This window comes from Pelodiscus sinensis, chromosome 31 (genome assembly GCF_049634645.1).
Source record: "Pelodiscus sinensis isolate JC-2024 chromosome 31, ASM4963464v1, whole genome shotgun sequence".
Taxonomy (NCBI): domain Eukaryota; kingdom Metazoa; phylum Chordata; order Testudines; family Trionychidae; genus Pelodiscus; species Pelodiscus sinensis.
The window spans coordinates 12,137,839-12,162,399 of record NC_134741.1 but is presented as its reverse complement, the minus strand read 5'-3'; the positions used below and the strand labels follow the sequence as shown (position 1 = coordinate 12,162,399).

Sequence of the window (24,561 nt, the reverse complement as noted above, 5' to 3'; positions counted from 1 at the left end):
CTGGGGGACCCGCGCTCGCGGAGGAGGGGCAGCTCTCACCTGCTCCCCGCGGGAGGGGCTCCCTGGGGGTGGAGTCCAGGGGCTGCAACGCCTCCCGGCGCCCCCTGGGTCCTAGCGCGGGGGGTGTATCGGCGCTGGCTGGCCCGGGTCCCTCCGCAGAAATGGTGCCCGCGGGCTGTAACCTCGGGTCCGTGACACTCCGGGCAGAGGTTCACGTGGCTTACTGCCGGAGACTTTCTTCGGGGCTTGGCGCTCTCAGGGGCAGCTTCAATGTCCCGTCCCGCCCCAGCCACACCCGGCTGCTCCTGGGCTGGGGAGGGGCCGCTGGGAATTGCAGCCCAGGGGGATTGGGAGAGAAATATCCCGTCAGGGCTCTAGCCCCGGGACAGGCCCCGATTTCAAGCGCCGCGCCCCCCCCCCCCCCATGTGTCTCTGAGCGCGGACAATGTCCCGGCAACTGCAGCAGAAAGTGCTGCTGTTCCCCCCAGGACCCACGTGTGCAGGGACCCTCCTACACATCTCCCCGCTGCTCCGCAACCAGCCAATAGGGGCAGCGGGAGGCGGGGCCCGGCCCTGGCCCTGGCCCTCTGCAGCTCTGGCCGGCAGGTGGGTCTCGGGCGCCCCGCAGGACCAGCAGGTGAGCGGCCCCCTACCCTCGCAGCCCCCACGGACCCCGCCGCCCTTTGCACGGAACAAGAGCCACGTGGGGCTCCTGAGAGTGACCGGGCAGCGCCCCAGCGCCCTGCGTGGGGAACCCGGAGTCAGCGCCTCCTCTGGGGGGAAGGGGAGTCGTGTCTCTGGCGAAGAGACACCCGCTCCCCCCCCCCCCCAGCCTCCTCAGGCGGCGCATCGGCGCCCTCCTCCCCGCTCCCCCCCCCCCCCCCCCAGCCTCCTCAGGCGGCGCATCGGCGCCCTCCTCCCCTACTAAAGTCCCCGCTGGAGATGGGGGGGGGGGAATCTGCGCTGAACTAGGCGAGAGTTTAATGCAGCGTCACAAACAACAGACACCCCGTGTCCTCACCGAGTGCCCCTTGCTTTCAAGGCTGGGACTGTTGAATTGTTAACCTGTGGCCTTTTCTCCCACCAGTCGCTCTGCCGCTAGGCTTGTGAAGGTGCGAGCAAGAGCAAGGTAAAAATAAAAACCCTTGAAAGAAAGGGTTAGACATCGATCTCCTCCCGTCAGTATCAAGGGCGGGTTCAGTCGGTGGTTTCAGACCCCCCCAGCACTCAGCTGCTCATTCACTAGTTTGGGGAAACGGGGTAGATCAGCCCTCAGCCCGGCCTTTCTCTTTGCTGATCACTGTTTGGCTATGTCTATACTCCCGGCTTCTTGCCCTAGAAATATGCAAATGAGGCTAAGCGTGGAATATCACCAAACCTTGTTTGCATACCTAAGGAGCTGCTATTTTTGCAGAAGAGGCTCTTGTGCCAGACAGAGCTGTCTACACTGCCCCTTCTCTCGCAAGAAAAACAGTCTTGAGCAATGCCATTATTCCTGAAAATATTCAGGCTGCATCTACACTGGCATGATTTTGTGCAAATGTTTTTAACTGAAAAGTTTTTCTGTTAAAAGTATTTGTTCAAGAGAGCGTCTATACTGGCATGTGCCTTTGTGCAAAAGATGTGCTTTTGCGCAAAACCATCTGTGCCAGTGAAGACGCTCTCTTGCACAAAAAAGCTCCAATGGCCACTTATAGACTCATAGACTTTAAGGTCAGAAGGGACCATTATGATCATCTAGTCCGACCCCCTGCACAGTGCAGGCAACAGAATCTCACCCACACCTCCCAGAATAATCCTCTCACCTATATCTCAGATATTGAAGCCTTCAAATACTTTGAAGACCCCAAGATGCAGAGAATCCTCTAGCTGTGATCTTTACCCCATGCTACAGAGGAAGGCGAAAAACCTCCAGAGCCTCTGCCAATCTACCCTGGAGGAAAATTCCTTCCCGACCCCAAATATGGCGATCAGCTAAACCCTGAGCATGTGGGCAAGACTCATCAGCCAGACACCCAGAAAGTTCTTTAATAATTCCTATCATCCCTCCAGTGACCTATTTCCCACTGATAATGAATGGTCAATTAGTTACCAAGGTCATGTTATCTCATCAAACCATCCCCTTCATAAACCCATCTAGTTTAATCTTGAAGCCAGATAGATCTTTTGCCCCCACTACTTCCCTTGGAAGGCCGTTCCAGAACCTCACTCCTCTAATGGTTAGAAACCTTTGTCTAATCTCAAGTCTAAACTTCCTACTAACCAGCTTATATCCATTTGTTCTTGTGTCCACATTGGTATTAAGCTTAAATAATTCCTCTCCCTCCCTGGTATTTATCCCTCTAATATATTTAAAAAGTGCAATCATGTCCCCCCTCAGCCTTCTCTTGGTTAAGGTAAATAAGCCAAGCTCCCTGAGTTTCCTTTCATAAGACAGGTTTTCCATTCCTCCGATCATCCTAGTGGCCCTTCTTTGTACCTGTTCTAGTTTGAATTCATCCTTCTTAAACATGGGAGACCAGAACTGCACACAGTATTCCAAATGGGGTCTCACCAATGCCTTCTATAATGGCACTAACACCTCCTTATCCCTACTGGAAATACCTCGCCTAACACATCCCAAGATCGTATTTGCCTTTTTCACGGCCATGTCACAATGGCGGCTCATAGTCATCCTATAATCAACCAGGACTCCGAGGTCCTTCTCCTCCTCCGTTACTTCCAACTGATGTGTCCCCAGCTTATAACTAAAATTCTTGTTATTAATCCCTAAATGCATAACCTTACACTTCTCGCTATTAAATTTAATCCTATTGCTATCACTCCAATTTACAAGATCATCCAGATCTTCCTGTATGATATCCCGATCTTTTTCTGAATTGGCAATAGCTCTCAACTTTGTGTCATCCACAAATTTTATTAGGACACTTCCACTTTTGGTGCCAAGATCAGCAATAAAAAGATTAAATAAAATTGGAACCAAAACTGATCCCTGAGGAACTCCACTAGTAACCTTCCTCCAACCTGACAGTTCACCTTTCAATATAACCCGCTGTAGTCTCCCCTTTAACCAGTTGCTTATCCACCTCTCAACTTTCATATTAATCCCTATCTTTTCCAATTTAACCAATAATTCCCCATGTGGTACTGTATCAAATGCCTTACTAAAATTGAGGTAGATTAGATCCACTGCATTTCCTTTATCTAAAAAATCTGTTACTTTCTCAAAAAAGGAGATCAGGTTGGTTTGGCACGATCTACCTTTTGTAAAACCATGTTGTAATTTGTCCCAATTGCCATTAGCCTCAATGTCTCTAACTACTTTCTCCTTCAAAATTTTTTCCAGGATCTTACATACTACAGATGTCAAACTAACAGGCCTATAGTTACCCGGGTCGCTTTTTTTCCCTTTCTTAAAAATCGGAACTATATTAGCAATTCTCCAGTCAAATGGTACAACCCCTGAGTTTAGAGATTTATTAAAAAATTGTGCTAATGGACTTGCAAGGTCATGTGCCAGTTCCTTTAATATTCTTGGATGAAGATTATCTGGGGCCCCTGATTTACTCCCATTAAACTGTTCAAGTTTGGCTTTTACCTCAGATATGGTAATATCTACCTCCATATCTTTAGTCCCATTTGTTAAGTTACCATTATCCCTAAGCTCTTCATTAGCCTCATTAAAGACTGAAGCAAAATATTGGTTCAAATATTGGGCCATTCCTAGATTATCCTTAACCTCCACGCCATCCTTAGTAATTAGCAGTCCTACTTCTATTTTTGTTTTTTTCCTATTTATATGGCTATAAAACCTTTTACTATTGGTTTTAATTCCCTTTGCAAGGTCCAACTCTACCTGACTTTTAGCCTCTCACTTTGTCCCTACATGCTCTAACGTCAATTAGGTAGTTTTCTTTACTGATCCCTCCCATTTTCCACTCCTTATATGCTTTCTGCTTTTTCTTAGTCGCCTCTCTGAGATGCTTGCTCATCCAGCTTGGTCTAACATACCTGCCTATAAATTTTTTCCCTTTTCTTGGGATACAGGTTTCTGACAGCTTCTGCAACTTTAACTTAAAATAATTCCAGGCCTCCTCCACTTTAAGATCCATAATTTCTTTAGTCCAATCAACTTCCCTAACTAATTTCCTTAATTTATTAAAGTTAGCCCTTTTGAAATCAAAAACCCTAGTCTCAGATTTATTTTTGTTTATCCTTCCATTTAATTTGAACTGAATTAGCTCATGATCACGCAAGTCAAGGTTGTCTCCTACAACCATTTCATCTATGAGGTCCTCACTACTCACCAAAACCAAATCTAAAATAGCTTCCCCCCTTGTTGGTTCAGCAACTATTTGATGAAGGAATTCATCAGCTATTACATCTAGGAAAATCTGAGCCCTATTATTATTACTAGCACTTGTTCTCCAATCTATATCTGGAAAATTGAAATCTCCCATGATTACGCAGTTTCCATGAATATTTACTTCATTAAAAACATTAAAGAGGTCTCTATCCATTTCCAAATTGGATCTTGGTGGTCTATAATACACCCCAAGCACTATCCCAGGGGAGGATCTGATAGTTTTCTTTCCCAATGTGATTTTTGCCCAAACAGACTCTGTCTTCTCCATTCCATCACTTTTTATTTCTTTACAGTCTACCTCATCTTTGATATACAATGCGACTCCACCACGTTTACTCTTATTTCTGTCTTTCCTAAACAGCACATATCCTTCAATACCTGTACTCCAGTCATGCCTAGTATTCCACCATGTTTCTGTTATTCCTATAATATCTGGTTTCACTTCCTGGACCAATAGCTCTAATTCCTCCTTTTTGTTACCTAGGCTCCTCGCATTGGTGTACAAACATCTTAATTTTTGCTGTTTGGCCTCTTTCACATTCTTTACCCAATTTGGCATGGACGTTATGCTTCCAATATGACCTATTAGACTAATATCCACCCCACCCTTCCTCATGTTCATTCTCCTACCCCCAGCTATATCCTTTCTTACTTCGTTTTCCTCCCTCTCAGGCTACGTCTACACTGGCCCCTTTTCCGGAAGGGGCATGTTAATTTCAGCGATCGTAATAGGGAAATCCGTGGGGGATTTAAATTTCCCCTGCGGCATTTAAATAAAAATGTCCGCCGCTTTTTTCCGGCTTTTAGAAAAGCCGGAAAAGAGCGTCTACACTGGCCCCGATCCTCCGGAAAAAGCGCCCTTTTCCGGAGGATCTTATTCCTACTTCAAAGTAGGAATAAGATCCTCCGGAAAAGGGCGCTTTTTCCGGAGGATCGGGGCCAGTGTAGACGCTCTTTTCCGGCTTTTAGAAAAGCCGGAAAAAAGCGGCGGACATTTTTATTTAAATGCCGCAGGGGATATTTAAATCCCCCGCGGATTTCCCTATTACGATCGCTGAAATTAACATGCCCCTTCCGGAAAAGGGGCCAGTGTAGACGTAGCCTCTGTGTTAAAATCTGGCGTAGAGATTACCTGAGCATCTCCCAACCGTCTCCCCCAAATTCCTAGTTTAAAGCTCTCTTAATCAGTTGAGCCAGCCTCCATCCTAGAAGTCTATTTCCCTCCCTACTTAGGTGAAGTCCATCCCTAGAGAACAGTCCTTTGTCCATAAATGCTTCCCAGTGACCATACATCCCAAAGCCCTCCTTATAGCACCACTGCCTAAGCCATCTATTGATCATCATAATCCAGTCACATCTTAGTTGCCCTTCTCTAGGAACGGGCAGAATCCCACTAAAAATCACCTGAGCCTCAATTTCCTTGAGCATCCTCCCCAGCCTAGCATAGTTCCCCTTAATTCGTTCCAGCGAGAATCTAGCCGTATCATTTGTTCCTACATGAAGGATAATCAATGGATTCCTTCCTGCTCCCTTAATAATCCTCTTCAACCTCAGTTCCACATCTCATATCTTAGCACCTGGCAGACAGCACACCCTTCTATTCTCTGGATCAGCTCTGGTTACAGGCCTATCTATTCTTCTCAATAAGGAGTCCCCGGTTACATAGACCTGCCTTTTCCTAGTGACAGTGACATTCTCTAGTCTATCTCTAGCTTCCTCTGGCTGCAAGTCCTTGCCATTCCTATTTTCCCCTGTAATCCTCTTTAACCCATCCTGTATCCTCCTAATGCTCATTATTGGTGTTGTCTCCATTAAGTCTTCCCCTTTATCTATTGGACTAGCCACTCTTCTCTTCTTCCTTACCCTTCTATGTTCATTATCTACCCTTCTTCATTCTCCAGCTCCACATACCTATTCTTGAGCTCTATTTTTCCTTCACTGACCCATCTTTTCCTCTGCCTGGTTCTCTGAGTCACATGCTTCCACTGTCCATTTTCTTCGCCCAGCAGTCCCCCCTCTGAGGCCCTTGATCCTGCTTCCATCTGCATATCTAAGCTTTCCCCTTCAGCCACGTCACACCTTTGCCCCATCATCTGCTCAAAACCCCTTCTAAACTCAACCAGAGTTTCCACCTGCATCTCCAGTCCTTGGATCTTTTCTTCCATCAGCTCTATCAGACGGCACTTCATGCAAACAAAACTCCTTTCAGGTACCCCCTCCAGAATCATGTACATACCACAGCTACCACATCCAGTCATCCTCCTTGTGTTCTCTGCTACTTGGGCCATGGCCACTAATGCCTCTGTGTTTTATCTACTTTCTCACCAAAATCCTATTAGTCCGCTGAACAGAAAAACAGACCAAAACACCCCCTCCACAGCAAAAACAAACCCTAATCAAGTTCCAATATTTAAACTCCCTTTACAAACTCCCACTCAAACGCCTTTGTTTGCTTGGCTCCTGTGCCACTGCAGCTATCTGTGCCGCTGCACAACTAGAAGGCTACCTTTATAGGACCCCTAATCAGTGAAGCCCCGCCCCCTAATCAGGGCTCAGCTTCTCTCCCAGCACACTGCCCCTACAAACAATACAAATATAAAACCAGATACAAACTTCACCTCCAACAGAACTCCCACTCAAATTCCCCTGTTTACAGCTCTGTTTGCTTGGCTCCTGTGCCGCTGCAGCTATCGAGCTTTCTTGCACAAGAAATTGATGTTACCTGTCTACACTGGCCGCTTGCGCAAGAATACTTGCGCAAGAGGACTTAGCCCTGAGCGGGAGCATCAGAGTATTTGCGCAAGCAGCACTGATTTCATACAGTAGAACATCAGTGTTCTTGCACAAATACTTGTGGCCAGTGTAGACAGGTGGCAAGATTTTGCGAAAAAGAGCCTCAGCGTAAGCGGTTTTTCTTGCGCAAGAAGGGGCAGTGTAGACAGCTCCTTCTGGTGCAAGAGCCTCTTCTGTAAAAATGGCAACTTGTTAGGTATGCAAATGAGTCTTGGTGATATTCCACGTTTAGCCTCATTTGCATATTTCTCACACAAGAAGCCCAAGTGTAGACATAGCTCTGGTGTGCCACAACCCATCCGTTTTTTGAACGGAGGTCTACCGGCCTCCAGGCTCTGTGGAGTGACCTCTGGTCACTCTCACGGCCTCCCCCAGTCTGACCCAGCAAGCAGGGGCCTTGATCTCCCAGGTTTAGGAGGCATCACTTCTGCCAGGTGGGAGGAATGGGACTAGCTAGTATCCTCTCTGTTTGCTGTGCAATTGTATGCAAAGATCCATCGAATCTGGAAGCCCAAATGCTGCCAGGTGGGTGCTGTTTATATAGCTCAGGGAGGCTACTCTCTCCTCCTGGCGTTCCCTGGCCTGAGGGAGCTGCAGGGAACTAGTTGAATTCAGCGGGGTGCAGAATGGGCCCCTACAGACCCCGAAGGGATCCTTTTAAAAAAAGAGCTAAGAGTATAGTTAGGAAGAACTCATGAAGGCTCTTTCTCCCTGCTTTGCACCACCGCTGCCCCCTTTGCAAAATGTTCCCTCTATATAAAATTCCTCCAGGAATCATGCACGGGGTCCCAAAAGGGGACTGGGAATTCAGCACTAGGGCACCCTATGTCCTTTGCAGCTCTGTTGCCAAGGTGGTCCATTTCCAGGGGTTTCCAGACAGCTAGTGTCCCGAGTGTGTAGTCATGTTGGTGATGGGTGATGGCGGGAGTGTCTCAAACTTGCAAGCTGGGTGTCAAACTGGACTCTCTCTGGTTTGCCATCGGTGCATGCCCTGCGGGAATGGTAAAGACTCGTAGAGACACTGTCATGGACTCTGAACAAGGGTCTTCATTAGGCTAAGAGAAACAGAGTTCTCCCCAGTTAGGGTTGCCAGCTGGACAGCCCGGTATTTTCGTCTCCTGTCCGGTAAAAAAAAATCAGAAAATACTGGACACCTAAAATGTCCTGTACTTTCTGATTTTTTCCCAGCCAGGAGGCAAAAATCCTGGACTGTCCAGCTCAATACAGAGGCAGCCTGACAACCCTAGTGCTTACTGAGTTCTGCAGGGGAGCTGTCCAGCCCCACGCAGGGAGGCAAGATGGTGGGTGGCCATCAGCAGCCTGTTAGGGCCAAAACGCCTCACCACATAGGTTTTAAAGGAGCCATGCTGTGGGGTTTTTTTTTTTCCTCCACAAATTTTTCCTGGGGTGTTTTTTGTTTTGCTTTGTTTTGTTGTTTGGTATTTTTTCTGAAACCATCTGGCAACCCTACACCCCAGCTCCAGTCCTAGGCAAGTGCATGGAAACATTTTATCTGCAGCCCCTGCAAACCCACATGCTGCGTCTAGACTGGCAAGTTCTGCTTTTGCGGAAAAACTTGCCAGCTGTCTACACTGGCCGCTTGAATTTCTGCAAGAACACTGATGATCTCATGTAAGATTGTCAGTGTTCTTGCGGAAATGCTATGCTGCTCCCATTCGGGCAAAACCCCTCTTGCACAAATGCTTTTGCGCAAGAGGGCCAGTGTAGACAACGCAGTATTGTTTTGCGCAAAACAGCCCCAATCGCGAAAATGGTGATCGGGGCTTTATTGTGCAAAACCGCATCTAGATTGGCACGGACGCTTTTCCACAAAAAGTGCTTTTGCGGAAAAGTGTCCATGCCAATCTAGACGCTCTTTTCCGCAAATGCTTTTAACAGAAAAACTTTTCCATTAAAAGCATTTGTGGAAAATCATGCCAGTCTAGACATAGCCACAGTGGCCAGGCCTGGCTTCAGGGCCCAGAGAATCCCTGTTTGGCTTCTGTGTCTGCTTAAAGCTGCCTGGCTCACACTGTCAAGCAGGGGCAGGGAACCTATGGCCCAGGGGCCAGACATGGCCCCTGGCCTGCCTGGAACTGACCCCTGAAGCTCAGGGAACCCTCCAATATTGGGAAGTCTGCCCTGGATTTCTATCCCCCCTGCTCCCCAGGGCCTGGCCACTCAAAATCTATTAGGCTGGACACCCTCCCCCCTCCCCCCCCCCCCCCCCCCCCCCGTCGGTGTGTGGTGAATGTGGAGAGTTAGGGGCCACATCAGTGAGGGAATTTTTTCCATCTTGGATGCATTTGTGCAGCCCCTGACCCAAAAAAGCCCCACCCCCCTGTAGTTTATTTGTGAAGGGAAGGTGACGCATGAAATTGCAGAGGAGGCAAAATCTATGCAGGGGTCAAACTGACCGGGTGAGGGAGATCCCACAACTGGCTTCAGGGCCAAGAGAGGGGCCAAAGGGCAAAATTGACACAGGCAGCAGGGTTAAGAACAGGATCTGGGCCCTTCCAGAAAAAGATACCCCTGGGGTGGGGGTGGGGGTGACGGCAGGGCAGGATTCACAGTGTTTGTAAACATACAGGAGAGAGGACAGAGGATTTTTCCTCCTTCCAGGATGGGGGTTGGCAGCACCCGCTGCCGAGGGCTGTGTGGGTGTTCAGTGGCTGGAGAAGGCGCCTCTTTCCTATTTGACAGATGGGGCGCTGCTCCAGGGGGTGAGATTCAGTGGCTGGGGGCTGCCTGGGAGAGCTGTTGTTTTGCCTCCTGTTCAGCACTCTAGTTAGGGAGCAGACATCCTGGGTTAAAGGGACAGGGATGGATTTAAGCCCAGCTGCAGGGTCCTGACTTGTTCTTAAAAATTAGTGAATTGTCCTGTATTTTCTGTCTCCCTCCCCATCAGTGCTGGCAGGTCCTGCTGCTGCCAGATCCCTGCTCTCCAGCTGCCCGCCGGCCACCAGGAAGTGGGGACCAGTGGCTGCTCCCCCCAGCTCATCCATCCATGCAGCCTCTGTTGGGTGTTAGTATCAGCCAGCAGGGCCACCCCTCCACACACACACCATCCCGTTCCCATCCAGTACTGACTGTGCTACCAGCAGCAAGGGCTGGACCATGCGAGCAGGTGCCAGGCAGCAGCTAGTGACTTGTTCCCTCTGCTGCCCCCCATTGGCCTTTTGCATCCTCCATCTCTTGCTGTCCTCACCCTGCTCTGTCCCTTCATGCCCCGTAGCCCCCCCCCACCCTTCTGCATCTACCCTTGTGTGGTGCGGCCTGTCCAGGTGCTGCCCCAGGGAGATGTGATTCCAGGACCCAGGAAAGGAGTGTGTCCTCCCTTCTTGCCAGACTGGGCTCAGAAGAGAGCACCAGGGTCAGCTCTAGGGATGTAATAGTCTAGTTGATTAGTCAATTAAGCGATAAACAAAGGCTTATAGGTTAATGCTATAGACTACACGCACCCCCTTTTCCCCCCAACAATTGCCAAAACATTTTTTAGCAGGATGGCCAGCAGTCCAGCTCAGTCCTGGATTGAAATGGGTCTGGGACCAACCCCTGCTGTGTCTCTGCATTTAAAGTGTATTATCACCTGGTGGGCAGGCAGCCCAGCTCAGTTCCAGCTCATACCGGGTCTGGGAGTTTACACCCTGCCCCTAGGTAGAGGCTGCTGCCACCCCACATTACTGTCTCTTTATCAGAGGCAGCAGCACAGGGTGACAGGTAGCTGGTCCACGAGGGGAGCTGGTTTTTAAACTGGGTCCCACCTGGCACCCTGCACGGATACAGAGACAGCAGCACGGAGTGGCAAGGGGCTCCTTAGGAGTGAGGCTGGAGCACACTGGTTGCCGGCCCCGCCCCCAGGGACTATAGAATAGTCGACTAACCGTTAAGAATTCATGAGGTGACTCGACTATTCAGTTAACCAACATTTAACATCCCTAGTCAGCTTTGCCAGACATTCAGTCATGTGAGAGAGGTGTAGGTGGGGTGTCTCTCTCGCCCTTTTGAACCCTAAAACCTTAAAGATAAGAAGACTCCAACTACACAGTCATTATGCTTAACAGGGATTTGATGTTAATTAGAACCTTTGTGATGCTCAGCTCTGATGGATTGCCACTGAGCTCACTTGAAGACGAGTTGTTTTACCAGGTATCCAGAATCCAACATAGGGAAATATGGTCACCCTCAGCCCGGTGCTTTTTCACATCACCAGCCACTTAGGTAGATTTTGCTTCCTGAATGTTAACTACAGGCCAGGTGATTAAATACGAAAGCAGTGAGATACTTTTCAAAATAATTTTGTACTTGCAAACTTATTACCAAAATCTGTACAGGCAGTCCCCGAGTTACGCAGATCCGACTTATGTCGGATCCGCAGTTACGAACGGGGCTTTTCTTGCCCCGAAGGACGCGAGCGGTGGGATGCCCAGATGTGCCGCGGTCCTGCCGCCCACATCCTCCGGGGCAAGAAAAGCTGCTCTGCATCTCCCTGGTCTGCTGGGAGGGGGGGGCCCAGCAGACCAGGGAGACGTGGAGCAAAGCCTCAGAGGACGCGGGCAGTGGGACAGCCCAGACGCGCCACGGCTGTCCCGCTGCCGGCGTCCTCCGTGGCTTTGCTCTGCGTCTCCCTGGTCTGCTGCCCCCCCCTCCCCCCCCCAGCAGACCAGGGAGACGCGGAGCAAAGCCGCGGAGGATGCGGGCGGGACCACGGTGAGTCTCGGCTGTTCCGCCACCTGCGTCTCCCTGGTCTGCTGGGGGGGGGTGCAGCTAGTATGCCCCCCCCAGCAGACCAGGCTTTTCTCTCTGATAATGCCTGGAGTAGAGCAGCTGGGGCGCTGCTGGGTTGGTCCCGCAGTGCCGCTCCTTGGCGCTACTGGACCAACCCAGCAGCACCCCAGCTGCTCTGCCTCAGGCGTCCCCAAGTCAGCCGCTGCTGAAACTGACCGGCGGCTGACTACAGGAAGCCCGAGGCAGAGTTGCTCTGCCCCGGGCTTCCTGGAATCAGCCGCTGATCAGTTTCAGCAGCGGCTGACTTGGGGACACCTGGGGTAGAGCTGCTGGGGTGCTGCCGGGTTGGTCCCTGCAGCGCTGAGTTGCAGCGCTGCGGGGACTTACCCGACAGCGCCCCAGCTGCTCTGTCCGAGGTGTCCAGATTCAGCCGCTGTTGAAACTGATCAGCGGCTGATTCCAGGAAGCCCAGGGCAGAGCAACTCTGCCTCGGGCTTCCTGTAGTCAGCCGCTGGTCAGTTTCAGCAGCGGCTGAATCTGGACGCCAGTTCCGACTTACATACAAATTCAACTTAAGAACAAACCTACAGTCCCTATCTTGTACGTAACCCGGGGACTGCCTGTATTTCTGTAAATAATTCCCCATCCTGCAACCACTGAAGTACCCACTTTACTTCTCTATTATTTTATTGTATGAACAAATATTTGACATTTTACTGGTATATTTCTACTTCTGATCACATATTTTGGTGTCACAGTTTCTTTGGCTGTGTCTACACTGGCATGAATTTCCGGAAATGCTTAAAACGGAATACTATTCCGTTTTCAGTTTTTCTGGAAAAGGAGCGTCTACATTGGCAGGCTGCTTTTCTGGAAAAGCCCTTTTTCCGGAAAAGCGTCTGTTGCCAATGTAGACGCGCTTTTCCGGAAAAGAGCCCCGATCGCCACTTTCGCGATCGGGGCTTTTTTCCGGAAAAGACTACTGGGCTGTCTACACTGGCCCTTTTCCGGAACAGTGTTCCGGAATAAGGACTTATGCCCGAGCGGGAGTAGAATAGTTTTTCCGGAATAGCGGCTGATTTTGTACAGTAGAGCATCGTTGCTTTTCTGGAAATTCAAGGGCCAGTGTAGATAGCTCACAGCTTATTCCGGAAAAGCGGCTGATTTTCCGGAATAAGTGGCCCAGTGTAGACACAGCCATGGTGTGCTACATTTATTATTATAATACATTCCAATGAGGTTTTTCACTGTGACAGTCCTACAGTTCTGTATTGCCAAATCTAGGTTTTTAAAATGAATTCTCTCTTATTTTTAAGGGTCCAGAGTAGAGATGTAAGGGGCTAGCCAAGTTATCATCTAACTGACAAGTATATGCTCATGGGCTAGTAAAGTCAATACTCAACTAGTCGCTTCCCTCCCACTTTCCAGCTCAGCACTGGGCAACTTTGTAAAAAACTTTCTGTAGGGAAACAGAGCGTTGTGCCTGGGTAGCTGAGCTAAGTGTAATGGCTTGTGCCACAGAAGGGGTCAGGCTGCATGGCTAACATTCCCATGGATATTGTGAATCTATGAAATTTAGGGTCTCATCCTGCAAACACTCACCACACATGCTTAATAATAAACATTTGACTGGCATTAACTTCACTTCATCTCTGTTGTGGGGAGGGGCTATAAAGTCTCTGTTGGTTTAGTCTTTATGAGATGGCCTGAGTCTGTGCTACAAATATATGGAGGAAAATAAGATATTTTAGCTTCAGGAACTTAAGTTTAGACACCAGTATCCATGTTCAGGCAGCATAACTAGAGTCTTCTTTCTTGAAAACACTAGCCACTCAGATCTGAATCCCAGTGTTCCAGGCGCAGTAATGTAACTCAAGCCAGGTACTGAGAGAAATGAATGTGGATTTGGGAACTAACTTGTATGTGGTGTTTATGGAATAGCTTGATTCAGCATTTGCCCACAATGGCAGAGTCTAGCATGTATATCAACAGGGTCAGACTCTGGGCAGAATGGGGGTGTGCAAAGGGTTAAAGCCCCTTCTGACATGTCTCCAATTGCCCTTCTCCCTCTGCCAGGCTGCAGAACATCCATGTCTGTCTCCAGCTCAGACCTTAGCCTGCAGAGCCAGGGAGAGGAAATGACCATGGTGGAGCCGCTGACCTTTGAGGAGGTGGCTGTGTATTTCTCTGAGGAGGAATGGGCTTTTCTGGACCCAGGCCAGAGAGCCCTCTACAGGGATGTGATGCAGGAGAATTATGAGGCTGTGAGATGGCTGGGTAAGGATTCCTGTCCCCTTGGGTATCAGAAGATGGGTGGGATCTAGAGCAGCTGGATTGGGTTATGTTCAGGGTCCCACATTGCCTCTGCTCCCAATGTCAGGACTATCTGCCCCAATAATCCTGGCTCCTGTGTGACAGACTGTCCCCTCCATGAGGAAGCAGGTTCAGGGACATAATGATGCTGCTCTTCCTATAGCCAGGGTCTCCATGTGCTTCCCACCATCTTGCCCTTGTTGTCCTTTGGCCAGAGGTCTTAATGGAACTGCCCAGGCCAGCGATGTGAGTGGAAGGGCCCAGGCAGGAACGGCTGATACAAGAGTTGTGGGGCTGGGTGCAGTTACTGTTAGTGCCTGTAGGGTCCCCTTGTGCCAGTGGGCTGAGCCCCTGGAAGGAAGGCGCCGACTCAGAGTCCTTTCCTGCCTCTGGTAGATTCTGTGCAGCCGAGAGGGGCACGAAATGGCAGGCAAAAGTGGCCACAAGAGGAAGGCTGGGAAACCACATAAAGGCTGCTGCTGGCAGAGTAGAACCGAGGTTGCAGTGGGGGAGCTGAGCTACAGGAACACCTACAAGCACCGGAGAAGAAGCACAGCTCATCTCCACCTTGGTCAGCCACAGGAACAGCCCAACACTGCCCTGCCCAGCTGCAGGAACAGCCCGACACTGCCCTGGTTGGCCGCGGGAGCGACAGCTGTTGAGTGCAATTAGGAGGTCCGGCCCACCCAAGCACAGTCTGTCAGGATCAGGAGTGTGGAGCATAGGCAGGGCCTGAAACAGCCAGCCAAGGGTTCATTTTGCTGCTCATACAACTTCCTCTGCCTCCTTCTGGCCCCAGTAGAGTGTCTGAGCCAAAGAGCAGGGCGAGCTGAGCCCCCCAGCCAGGAGCTTTGTGGACAGAGCCCTTGGGGAGCTAGAGCTCTGTTGGGTCCTTCCTCTCCAAGTCTTAGTGACCTACCATGTGGCAGCTGCAATCTGAGCCCTGGGGCCTCAGTGTCAGACGTGCCAGCCCTCACTAGAGCTCCCCTTCTGAGCAGTCTGTTCCTGTCCTGCCCTGGGATAGAGGAGATACTCTCCTTCACAGCCCATTCTGAGTTGTACACTAGAGAGTACAGCAGTGTTCTTGAGTCCTCTAGGGAATAAGTTGGGCCATTCCTAAAGTAGGGGGATGCACCTTTACTGCAGGTGAGTGTGCCCTTGGATCTTGTACAAGCCAGAGCCCAGTCTCTGCAAGGTGGGGAAGGAGTCTCTCGGGGTGGGTGACTCAGATCTTGGTTCTGCAAGCAGTAATGGCACAGACCTTAATGAACAAGATCAACTCTTGTTTAATTCCACCGCGAGCAGGATTTCCAGTCTCCACACCTCATATGATCTCCTGGGTGGAGCAAGGGGATGCATTGTGGATCCCAGCTCTCCAGGGTTGTGAGAATGGGAAGATCATGACTGACACCCACACAGGTGAGCAATCAGCTAAACTTATTCAGAAGCTAATTTCTGTGTCCTCAGCATTTTCATTAAGTCTCACTGACCCTTCAGCCTGTCTTCAACTCCAGTTAAAGGGTGCTGGGTGGGAGACGGCTGGTTTCTCTCCTTTGGGAAAGGGTTATCGGGAAGGAGGGTAAACTTAGCTCATTGTTATTATACCTTTCTAGCCATTCTTTCTGTGTGTTCCTCCTTTTCTATTTCTCTTTTAGAATTTCCTTTCAACTCAGCACAGGGAATGATTTCTGACTGGATTCTCTCTGTATCCCAACAGGTGATGGGACGTTGAGTGAGAACCACAAGAAGAGTTTTCTGCAGGAAGGACTGGAGCAAATGGTTCCACGTGGAATGTTATTGGGAAGATCTGAAGGGCATGTTTCTCAGAGTCCTGAGCAAGGAAAGGCCTGTAAGAGTCAGCGTAGCCCACAAAGACGGCAGGGAAACCATCCAGGAGAGGGTCAGGGTAAATCCAGTCACAGAAGCAGGTTGAACAAAAACAAAGAAACTGTGCAACAGAAAATCCCCCAACAACAGTCACCCTGCGCTTGCAGTCACTGTGCAACTCTTATTAAACGTGGAAGAGCCCACACAGGGGAGAAACCCTTTAGCTGCTCTGACTGCGGGAAAACCTTCAGTGAGAGTTCAGGCCTTGTTGCACATAGAAGAACCCACACAGGGGAGAAACCTTTTAGCTGCTCTGACTGTGGGAAGAGCTTCAGTCAGAAGTCACACCTTGTTAGACATGGGAGAAGTCACACAGGGGAGAAACCCTTCAGCTGCTCTGACTGTGGGAAAAGCTTCAGTCAGAAGTCACACCTTGTTAGACATGGGAGAACCCACACAGGGGAGAAACCCTTCACCTGCTCTGACTGTGGTAAAAGCTTCAGTCAGAGGTCACAGCTTCCTAGACATAGGAGAACCCACACAGGGGAGAAACCTTATACTAGTGGTGGGCAAAAGTCTCTCAAAGGGCAGAATCCAGCCCGTCTAGGGTTTTGATCTTGCCTATAAGGGAGTACTAGGCCCCACCCTCTAGCAGACATGATGCAAGGGAAGGAGCTCAATCCTGCTCCTCTTCCCACTGTGCAGCCATTGGAGAAGAGGCAGTGCTGGGGCTGCAGCTTCACCACATGACCTGGGGCTGGTCCCGGAGGCTGGAGGCACTGCTGCTACTGCACCTCTGGCCTCCAAGGCCGGCTCATGGCCACAGAGTCTTCTGTTTCTGGGGTCATGTAGCTATTGCAGGGGTGCCTCTGGGGCTGGTTCTGGGCTGCATGGATGTGGCAGAGGCAACTCTGGCATGGACCATGTGGCTGCAGCAGCGATGCCTCTGGCTTCCAGAGCTGACCCACCACTGCACGACTGTGGCAGTGTTTATGAGGGTTAGCCAGCAGCCTGGGGATTAAGGAGTTAACTACACCTAGCCAGGTGGAGTGACCAGTAGGAATGTAGGTAGGACTTTCAAACTGGGACAAAGGAATTTGGGTTTTTTCCTTTTCTCTCTCTGAGAGAGTCCTCTGCAGCTACAGGGAGGGACAAGCATGTCTCTCTCTTTAAGAAACAATGCTTCACTTTCTGTAAGTAGGGTAAGGTTTAGGTAGTTTCGTTAGGCTTTATTGTTTTAAGGGTTGGGTATGGGACCTGATATCAGGCACTGCTTAAGAGATGTTTGGCTTTTCTTTTTAACTAAGTTCTAGCCCATGGTGTAATTCCTCTATGGGTATATTTTGTTACCTTTCCATCTGATCCTTATGCTTGCAACAGGAATATTGTTGTAATAATAAAGGGTTTCTCTTTTCTTTTTAATAACCTGGCATTGGTTACTTGTGTATCCTGATTTTTATAATAGGGGTGAGATTTCCCAAATGATCTTTCCCCTAATCTCGTTATTAATATTTGGGTGGTGGCAGCAGAAGTTTTATTCCCAAAATCAAGGTTTTTTAGATTTTGGGGGAAGTTTTATACCAAAGCCTGGTAGATAAGGCTTTGGGGTGCACTTGCTGGCCCCCACTTCTGCATTTATCATGCCAGAGTGGGGAAGGAGCCATGACAGTGTCTCTAGCCTGCGGTGTCCTCCGGGGCAACTGGGAAAGTGTGGTTTCAGATGTTGCTGTAAGGGGGTACGAAGCCAGGTACTATTCTTCCTTCATCTGAAGACCCCGCCCCCAATTCCAATCCCCTCACTTCCCTCCCCCCAACACCCAGCATCCCCAGCTTGCTCTGACACCCTCCCTTGTTCTTACACCCTCTCTCCTGGCCACACACTGCACCCTCTCTTGTTCCTGCTCCATCTGGCCAGACACCCTATTCCCAGCCTGCTTCTGCAACCCAGCTCCCTCCAAGATCCTGCATCCCTTCCCTTTCCTACTTGTTGGCAGCCCTACCTCACACAATGTACCCCTCATTTTTGTCCCTACCCCTGAGCCTAAGAAGATCCATAAAGTCCACTAACTCTGGAACCCCAGAAAAGTAAATCTGGTCTATAGGAAGACCTGAACCTCAGTGCCCCCCCTTCCCTCACTCTATGAGGCTGGGGCCTCAGAGGAGTGAGGTGTCTCAGTTGAGATCACATCAATGAGCACTGGAAAGTTTTGGAGGATTTTTTTGGTTTCTCACTTGTGTGGTCCCCAACTGATTTTTCTGTGGCTCAGTGACCTCCCAATCAAAAAATGGTTCTCCATCCTTACCTTAAATAAAGAAAACATTGAAACCTTTTGTGTTGGACATAATGTTTTACTCTCTTTAAAACTAGCAGAAATATCCAGTGTCGCCCAGGGAAAATATAGTAAAAGGTGTGATGAATGAACTATGTCAATGACATTAACATAGCATATTTTATTGGAAATACTTTTCTCTCATATATTACTTGAAAAATTAACATACTAGTGATGTGCTTACAAAATGACAAATCCCATAGGGTCTCTTTTCTCAAACCCCACAAATCAGGAAGGCCCATTTTCCCTTAAGGGCTCTTTGCCTGTAACCTCCTTGCCAGAAGCCTTGAGAAATGGAAGGGATGTCTCCTGGGCTCTGCAGCAGCAGCAAATCACTGCTCCCCAAGTAGCCACTCCCCAAGTGCCTTCAGTGCACGCTATATGGGGGAGCCTGAATTGACTTCCTAGCAGTAGCTGGACTGGTTACATTGATCAGACAAAGCAAAACACCTTGGCTACATCTAGACTGGCATGATTGTCCGGAAATGCTTTTAATAGAAAAGTTTTCAGTTAAAAGCATTTTTGGAAAAGAGAGTCTAGATTGGCATGGACACTTTTCCGCAAAAGCACTTTTTGCGGAAAAGCGTCCGTGCCCATCTAGACGCGCTTTTCCGCAAAAAAGCCCCGATCGCCATTTTCGCGATCAGGACTTTTTTGCGGAAAACAAATCTCAGCTGTCTACACTGGCCCTTTTGCATAAAATTTTTGCACAAAAGGACTTTTGCCTGAACGGAAGCAGCATAGTATTTCCGCAAGAAGCACTGATTTCTTACAGTAGGTAGTCAGTGCTTTTGCGGAAATTCAAGCGGCCAGTGTAGACAGCTGGCAAGTTTTTCCGGAAAAGGGCTGATTTTCCAGAAAAAGTTGCCAATCTAGACACAGCCCTTCAGACCAGGTGCAATTAGTGATATCTAGGTGATCAGAACATGCAGCACCTGAATGTACCTGCTCTAATGAGAACAGGCTGTTCTGAGTGTATTGTGTCCTCCTCTGGCTCCACAGTGTTCAAAACCTTGTCCACCTCCTCTTTGTACTGTGAGCTGAATCCTGCAAAGTGCATAATGCCTGTGAGCACTTGCTGATAGCGCACACAGCCCAGGAGGGGTTCAGTCAGAGCCCAGCTGCATGAAGATGTTGAAAGGCTGTGATAGCTGGAGGATTCTCCCAGCCACAATTAGCAAGGCTAGACCCCAGCCAGCATCAGCCACATTTGGGTCTGTCCTGAAGACCTGCTGGTGCCCTAGTATAGGGGAGTTTGCTGATTCTCTGCCCCACTGTAGCCTCTCCCCCATGGGCTTTCCCTTGATGGTTCTGCAGGTGCCCACATGCTTTATCTTCTAGGCTCTTGTAGTTCCAATTTATGTGACATGCTTAACAGAAGAGTCCAGCAAATTCCTATGATTGGGCGCTACTAAAAGCTAATTATCAGTGGGTCCAATTGGAGCTCTGGGGGAACCGATTTCCAGATATAACCAATTCATTTATTGAAGTTAGGAAATCAGTAGTATCCATTCAAAATTTGGTGTTTCTAGCTCTTATCATTTCGAAGATCTTTCTGAATTATCAGTGGGCCCATTTGGGACTCTGGGGGAACCGATTTTGAGATATAACCATTCTAGTTATTTAATTTTGGAAATCAGTAGTTTTAGTGTTTCTAGCTCTTACCATTTCGGAGATCTTTTGGGACAAAGAAACAAACAAACTTTCAGAAATATTTATAAGATAAGATTACAGGTGATATAAAAAGAAAAGGCAAGAGATGGCTTACAACGTCCCTTTGGCTTGCTGAGGACTCCGACTCAGCAAAGGATGGACTCCTGGGCCAGGTCCAAAAGGCACCTCTGTACAGATCCAGGTCCTTCGGGAAATCTAAAGGGTGTTGGCAACATTAAACAATATATAGCCTGTGCACAAAATTCTAGATGCTACAACTAATTATGAGCAAGGAAGAAAAAACCCAAAACAAACATATGCCCGTTTGAGAAGACTCACACAGACAGGCTTGTTTACCTCTAAGCTTATCTCAACTATGCGATGAGCTCAGCCATCTCTCTAACGAGCTAGCTAGCTGGGAATTTTCCTTGCTAACAGCAGGCCAAAGCCTGTTTTCTAGTTTGCAGACAAGAGAACTGGGAAGATTCACTAACTCCTCTAAATACAATGGTCTTCCAGTTTTCTAACCACAACACAAACTCCTCAGGTGAACTCACTGGTAAATATAAGCCTTTCAGCAAGTCCCTGGACTCTAAAAGGCAGATGTTCAGGGACAGGCAAAAAGTCACAGGAGTTACCAGAGGGAAAGAGAAGTAGCAGAGTTAAGTCTTGTGCCTCTCGTGCTGGGCACCACCTAGACTGAGCAGTTATTTCTCATCCCACTGGATCCAGCATCCTAAATGTACTGACCTAGAACAATGTTTTCTCATCTCCTGCCCCTTCGTACCTCTCCTCTACTTATGCTACATTAGCAACAGCTTCATCATACAGACTTACTGGGAGGGGACCCTTGAAGAATTCCACTAGGGTATGAACAATTTCCTCCCCACCATCAGCCTCAGCCTGGGCCCATCCACACAAGAGATCCCCTTCCTGCACACAACAGTGCCAATCACTGACGGCCACATGAACACCAGCATATACTGGAAATCTACTGTCCCCTCGTCTTACCTACATGCCTCCTGCTTCCATCCAGGACACATCACACAACCCATTATTTGCAGCTCGGCCCTAAGATCCGATTGGCTCTGCTCCCATCCCCCAAACAGACACACCCACCAGCTCTGTATCAAACTCTCTTAACACTGAAACACCCCCCCCCCCTTGGGGACAGGAGGAAATAGCCTGTCAGAGCCAGAATAGCACCCAGAAGCCACCTGCCGCAAGACAGGCTTGACACAGAAAATAACAGAACCCCACTGGTCATCCCCTCCATCCCCCCCCAGCTCAAACCCCTCCCACACACCATTGGCACCTGGCTACCTAGACTGGAACATGGCCACTCCCTCGCACAGGCCTTGGGAGACAGGCTAGTCCCTGCCCACAGAGAGCCCCCAACCTAAGCACATGTTTACCAGCAGCTGCACATTGCAGCAGAGCCGCCCAGCCCATCAACAGGGCAATCGACAGGGCAAGGATGCTGCAGCAGAGTGCTGTGTGTTGTGTCACACATGATATCACAATGCTCTTGTGCCTGCAGACACACCCCTAGGCATGTCCCCCTGAGGCTGGAACAGGTAACAATATGGAGCCAAATTGACCAAATCAGGTGGGAAGGTCATGGGAACAGAAGTGGCACTTATAGACTGTGCCACCTTGTACCGGGGAGTGTGGGAGTATCTGTCACAAAGGGATTTACAAACTAGAATTCATGGGTCCTTACAGCTGCCCTGCTGGGGGTCCGGGCAGAGAGCTGGAGAGGATGCCTGGGCTGTGTTGGCCACATGTCTGTGGGCAGTACCCTCTGTGAGCTGTGTGCTTGGGTGGCTATTTGGGAGAGATTCAAACTCCTCCCAGCTGATTAGCTGGGGTTTCTTTCTCTTGGTGGTGCACATTTCTCAGTGCAAATGATACAAATATTCTGTACATGGATGGAAACGCTTAGAGGGAATATTGTCTGTGGCTGTCTAGCAGGCCAAGCGAGGGCTGTTCACTGTGAGCTGTGCCAGGGAGTCTGCATCAGTGCAGTTGGGCCTCCTGAGCTGGGCCTGCCCCTGGGTTTGTTGGGATCCCCAACAGGGTGTCTCTTCTGCAGCATGGTGCTTGTTCTGCGGGCTCACTCCTATCCCTGTGATGGATGCCAGGCAGGGACCATGGCTGGGGGCCTGGACTCAGGACCCTTCCCCAAATATAAATATCTCCCCCATCTGACACTTCTCCAGATCCCAGAGCCACCCTTCTGCCTGGCTGGTGCCTCCCCTTGGCCTCACAGGTGGGGAATTAGCTCAAGCTGCAGATCACTCCCTTTGCATGTGGAATTGATTCCTGCAAGTCTATCTTTTTGGGAGAGGAAGAGGGAGGCAGCTTCTCCAGCCCATACTGCTCCTGTCACACCCTGGGGAACCTAGGAGCACAACTGAGCCAGGGGTCTCTGGGCAAGTGGCAGGGGCTGAGAGTTTGCTTGAGACCCCAGGGACCCAACATGAGGCATCATTCCAGGCATCTCTCTGACAGGAGCAGAAGGGGATTGACAGGCGATAGGGGGAGAATGTCTCAGGGGTGGTGAAGCTTGTTGTCCTGGTTAGGGGTGTGGCCAAAACACAGTCCTTATTGTGTGCAGGATTTGAACCAGCAGAGGGACACCCTATTGGGTTTGACCACTTGACCATCACAACTGTGAGCTCAACAGTGCCCTAGGGCCAGGGAAACTGGTAAATAATCCCAGTGTCCAGGCCTGACATCACCTGCTACACCCGTGGTCACCAACAGGTTGATCACGAGCTACTGGTCAATCTCGAGACCTCGACCAGTCGCTCATGAGGAGTCCTGTCCTCCCCGCCTCCATTTCCCTCCCGCCCCCCAGAAGTCCCACTACTTACCTCAAGAAAAAACAGAGGTAGTGTCGGCTTCAGAAGCCCCGCAGCTTAGCACTACTTCCGGCAATTCCAGAAGTGCACTAGCTGCTCTGCCGGCCGGGTATACTGTGGGAGGGAGCATTGGCTCCCTGCACCGCACAGGAGGGGTGAGTCAGCCCCGTGGGAGGTGTGCAGGGGGTTTCTGGGCACACGGGGGGGGTTGGCCCTGGGACAGGCGTTCGTGCGGGGTTTCCTTGCATGGGGGGGGGAGTTGGCCCCGGGGTAGGTGCATGCACGCAGGGCTTCCCTGCGTGGGGGGGAGAGTTGGTTCCGGGGCAGGTGCACGCGCGGGGCTTCCCTGCGCAGGTGGGGGGGTTGGCCCCCTGGGCAGGCGCATGCACGCGGGGCTTCCCTGCGCAGGGGGGTCGGCCCCGGGGCAGGCAGGCGCTGGTTTCCCTGGGGCAGGGGAGAATACTGGGAGGAGGAAGATGCAGGGGACTCTCTGCCTCCCCAGCCACCCCACTCCCCACCTACAGAACACTGTCCCCACTCTCCTGTCCCCAGCTACAGAACTCTGTCCCCATTCCCGTCCCCACTCCCTGAACTCTGTCCCCACTAGCACCCTGTCCCCAGCTGCAGAAACCTGTCCCCACTGGCACTCTGTCCCCTGCTGCAGAACCCTGTTCCCTGCCCTCCCAGCACCCTGTTCCCTCTCCCCTGCCCCCAGCCACAGTACTCTGTCCCCACAAAATGTATAATTATAAATGCTCCATTTTAGATTTAAATAGCATGAATAAAAAACAGACCATTTATTTCATAACTATAAACACGTGATTTTAATTGTATGTATCGCAGTTTAAAAATAAACTGTTTATCAGTGTGTAAGTAAGGGCTGGGGATAGGAAGTGATGGACAGGAGGAGAATAGAGAGGGTGGGGCTTCAAGGAAGGGGCAGGGCGGTAGATCTTCACCTGTTCTGAGATTTAAAAAGTGATCTTGGGTGTTAAAAGGTTGGAGACCACTGTGCTACACAGAATTCAAACAACAAACCTGGCTGCCAGAGCACAAGGAGAGTTTGGGAGGGCTCGTTGCTGGGCTGTGCATTGAAGCATCAAACCAGCCCCCTCCTCTGGGGCCTGTGAGTGTTGCTGTCCCTGCTGTATAGACAGGGCCAAGGAGACAGGGAGAGGTTCACTGAATGGGCCAAGGTCACTGTCATTATCATGAGGGTTAGCCAGCATCCTGGGGACTAAGGGGTTAACTATGTCCCTTTCCTAAACCAGGTGGCAGGCAACCAAAAGAGATGTAGGTAGGAATTTCTAACAGGGACAAAGGAATTTTTGTTTTTTCCCTCTCCTTTGACCTGTAAAGTCCATCTCCACCTACTGAAACCATTCTTCACTTTCTGTAAGTGTGCATGTGGCTGGTAGTTGTTGGTAGATGGATCTAATCACATGTAGCTTTAGTGAAACACCTTGTTTGCCTAGATCAGTCTGTGTCACTGGCTCAAGGGTTCCTCTCCTCAGTGTGCTGCAGAGACTGTGTTAAAGGGCCTCAGGGAGCCCAAACCAGAGGGAGCTAGGATTCTAGTCCCATTGACCCCCTCAACACACACACAGCCCAAGCCCCTTCATTCTTCCAATACCTTGCCCCAATTTGTGTACCCACCCACATCCTCACTCCCTGAGTTTTCTGC

At 49.9% G+C, this 24,561-nt stretch overlaps 1 protein-coding gene across 1 annotated transcript; it reads left to right on the top strand.

Annotated features, from left to right (window-relative positions):
* Positions 1-560: 560 nt before the first annotated feature.
* LOC106732270 (zinc finger protein 75A-like) lies at positions 561-17,456 on the top strand. Its single transcript, XM_075912645.1, has 4 exons — positions 561-637; positions 13,964-14,164; positions 15,506-15,619; positions 15,918-17,456. Exons 2-4 carry the CDS (start codon positions 13,978-13,980, stop codon positions 16,640-16,642), a joined length of 1,026 nt encoding a protein of 341 aa, XP_075768760.1. The 5' UTR covers positions 561-637; positions 13,964-13,977; the 3' UTR covers positions 16,643-17,456.
* The last annotated feature ends 7,105 nt before the right edge of the window (positions 17,457-24,561 follow it).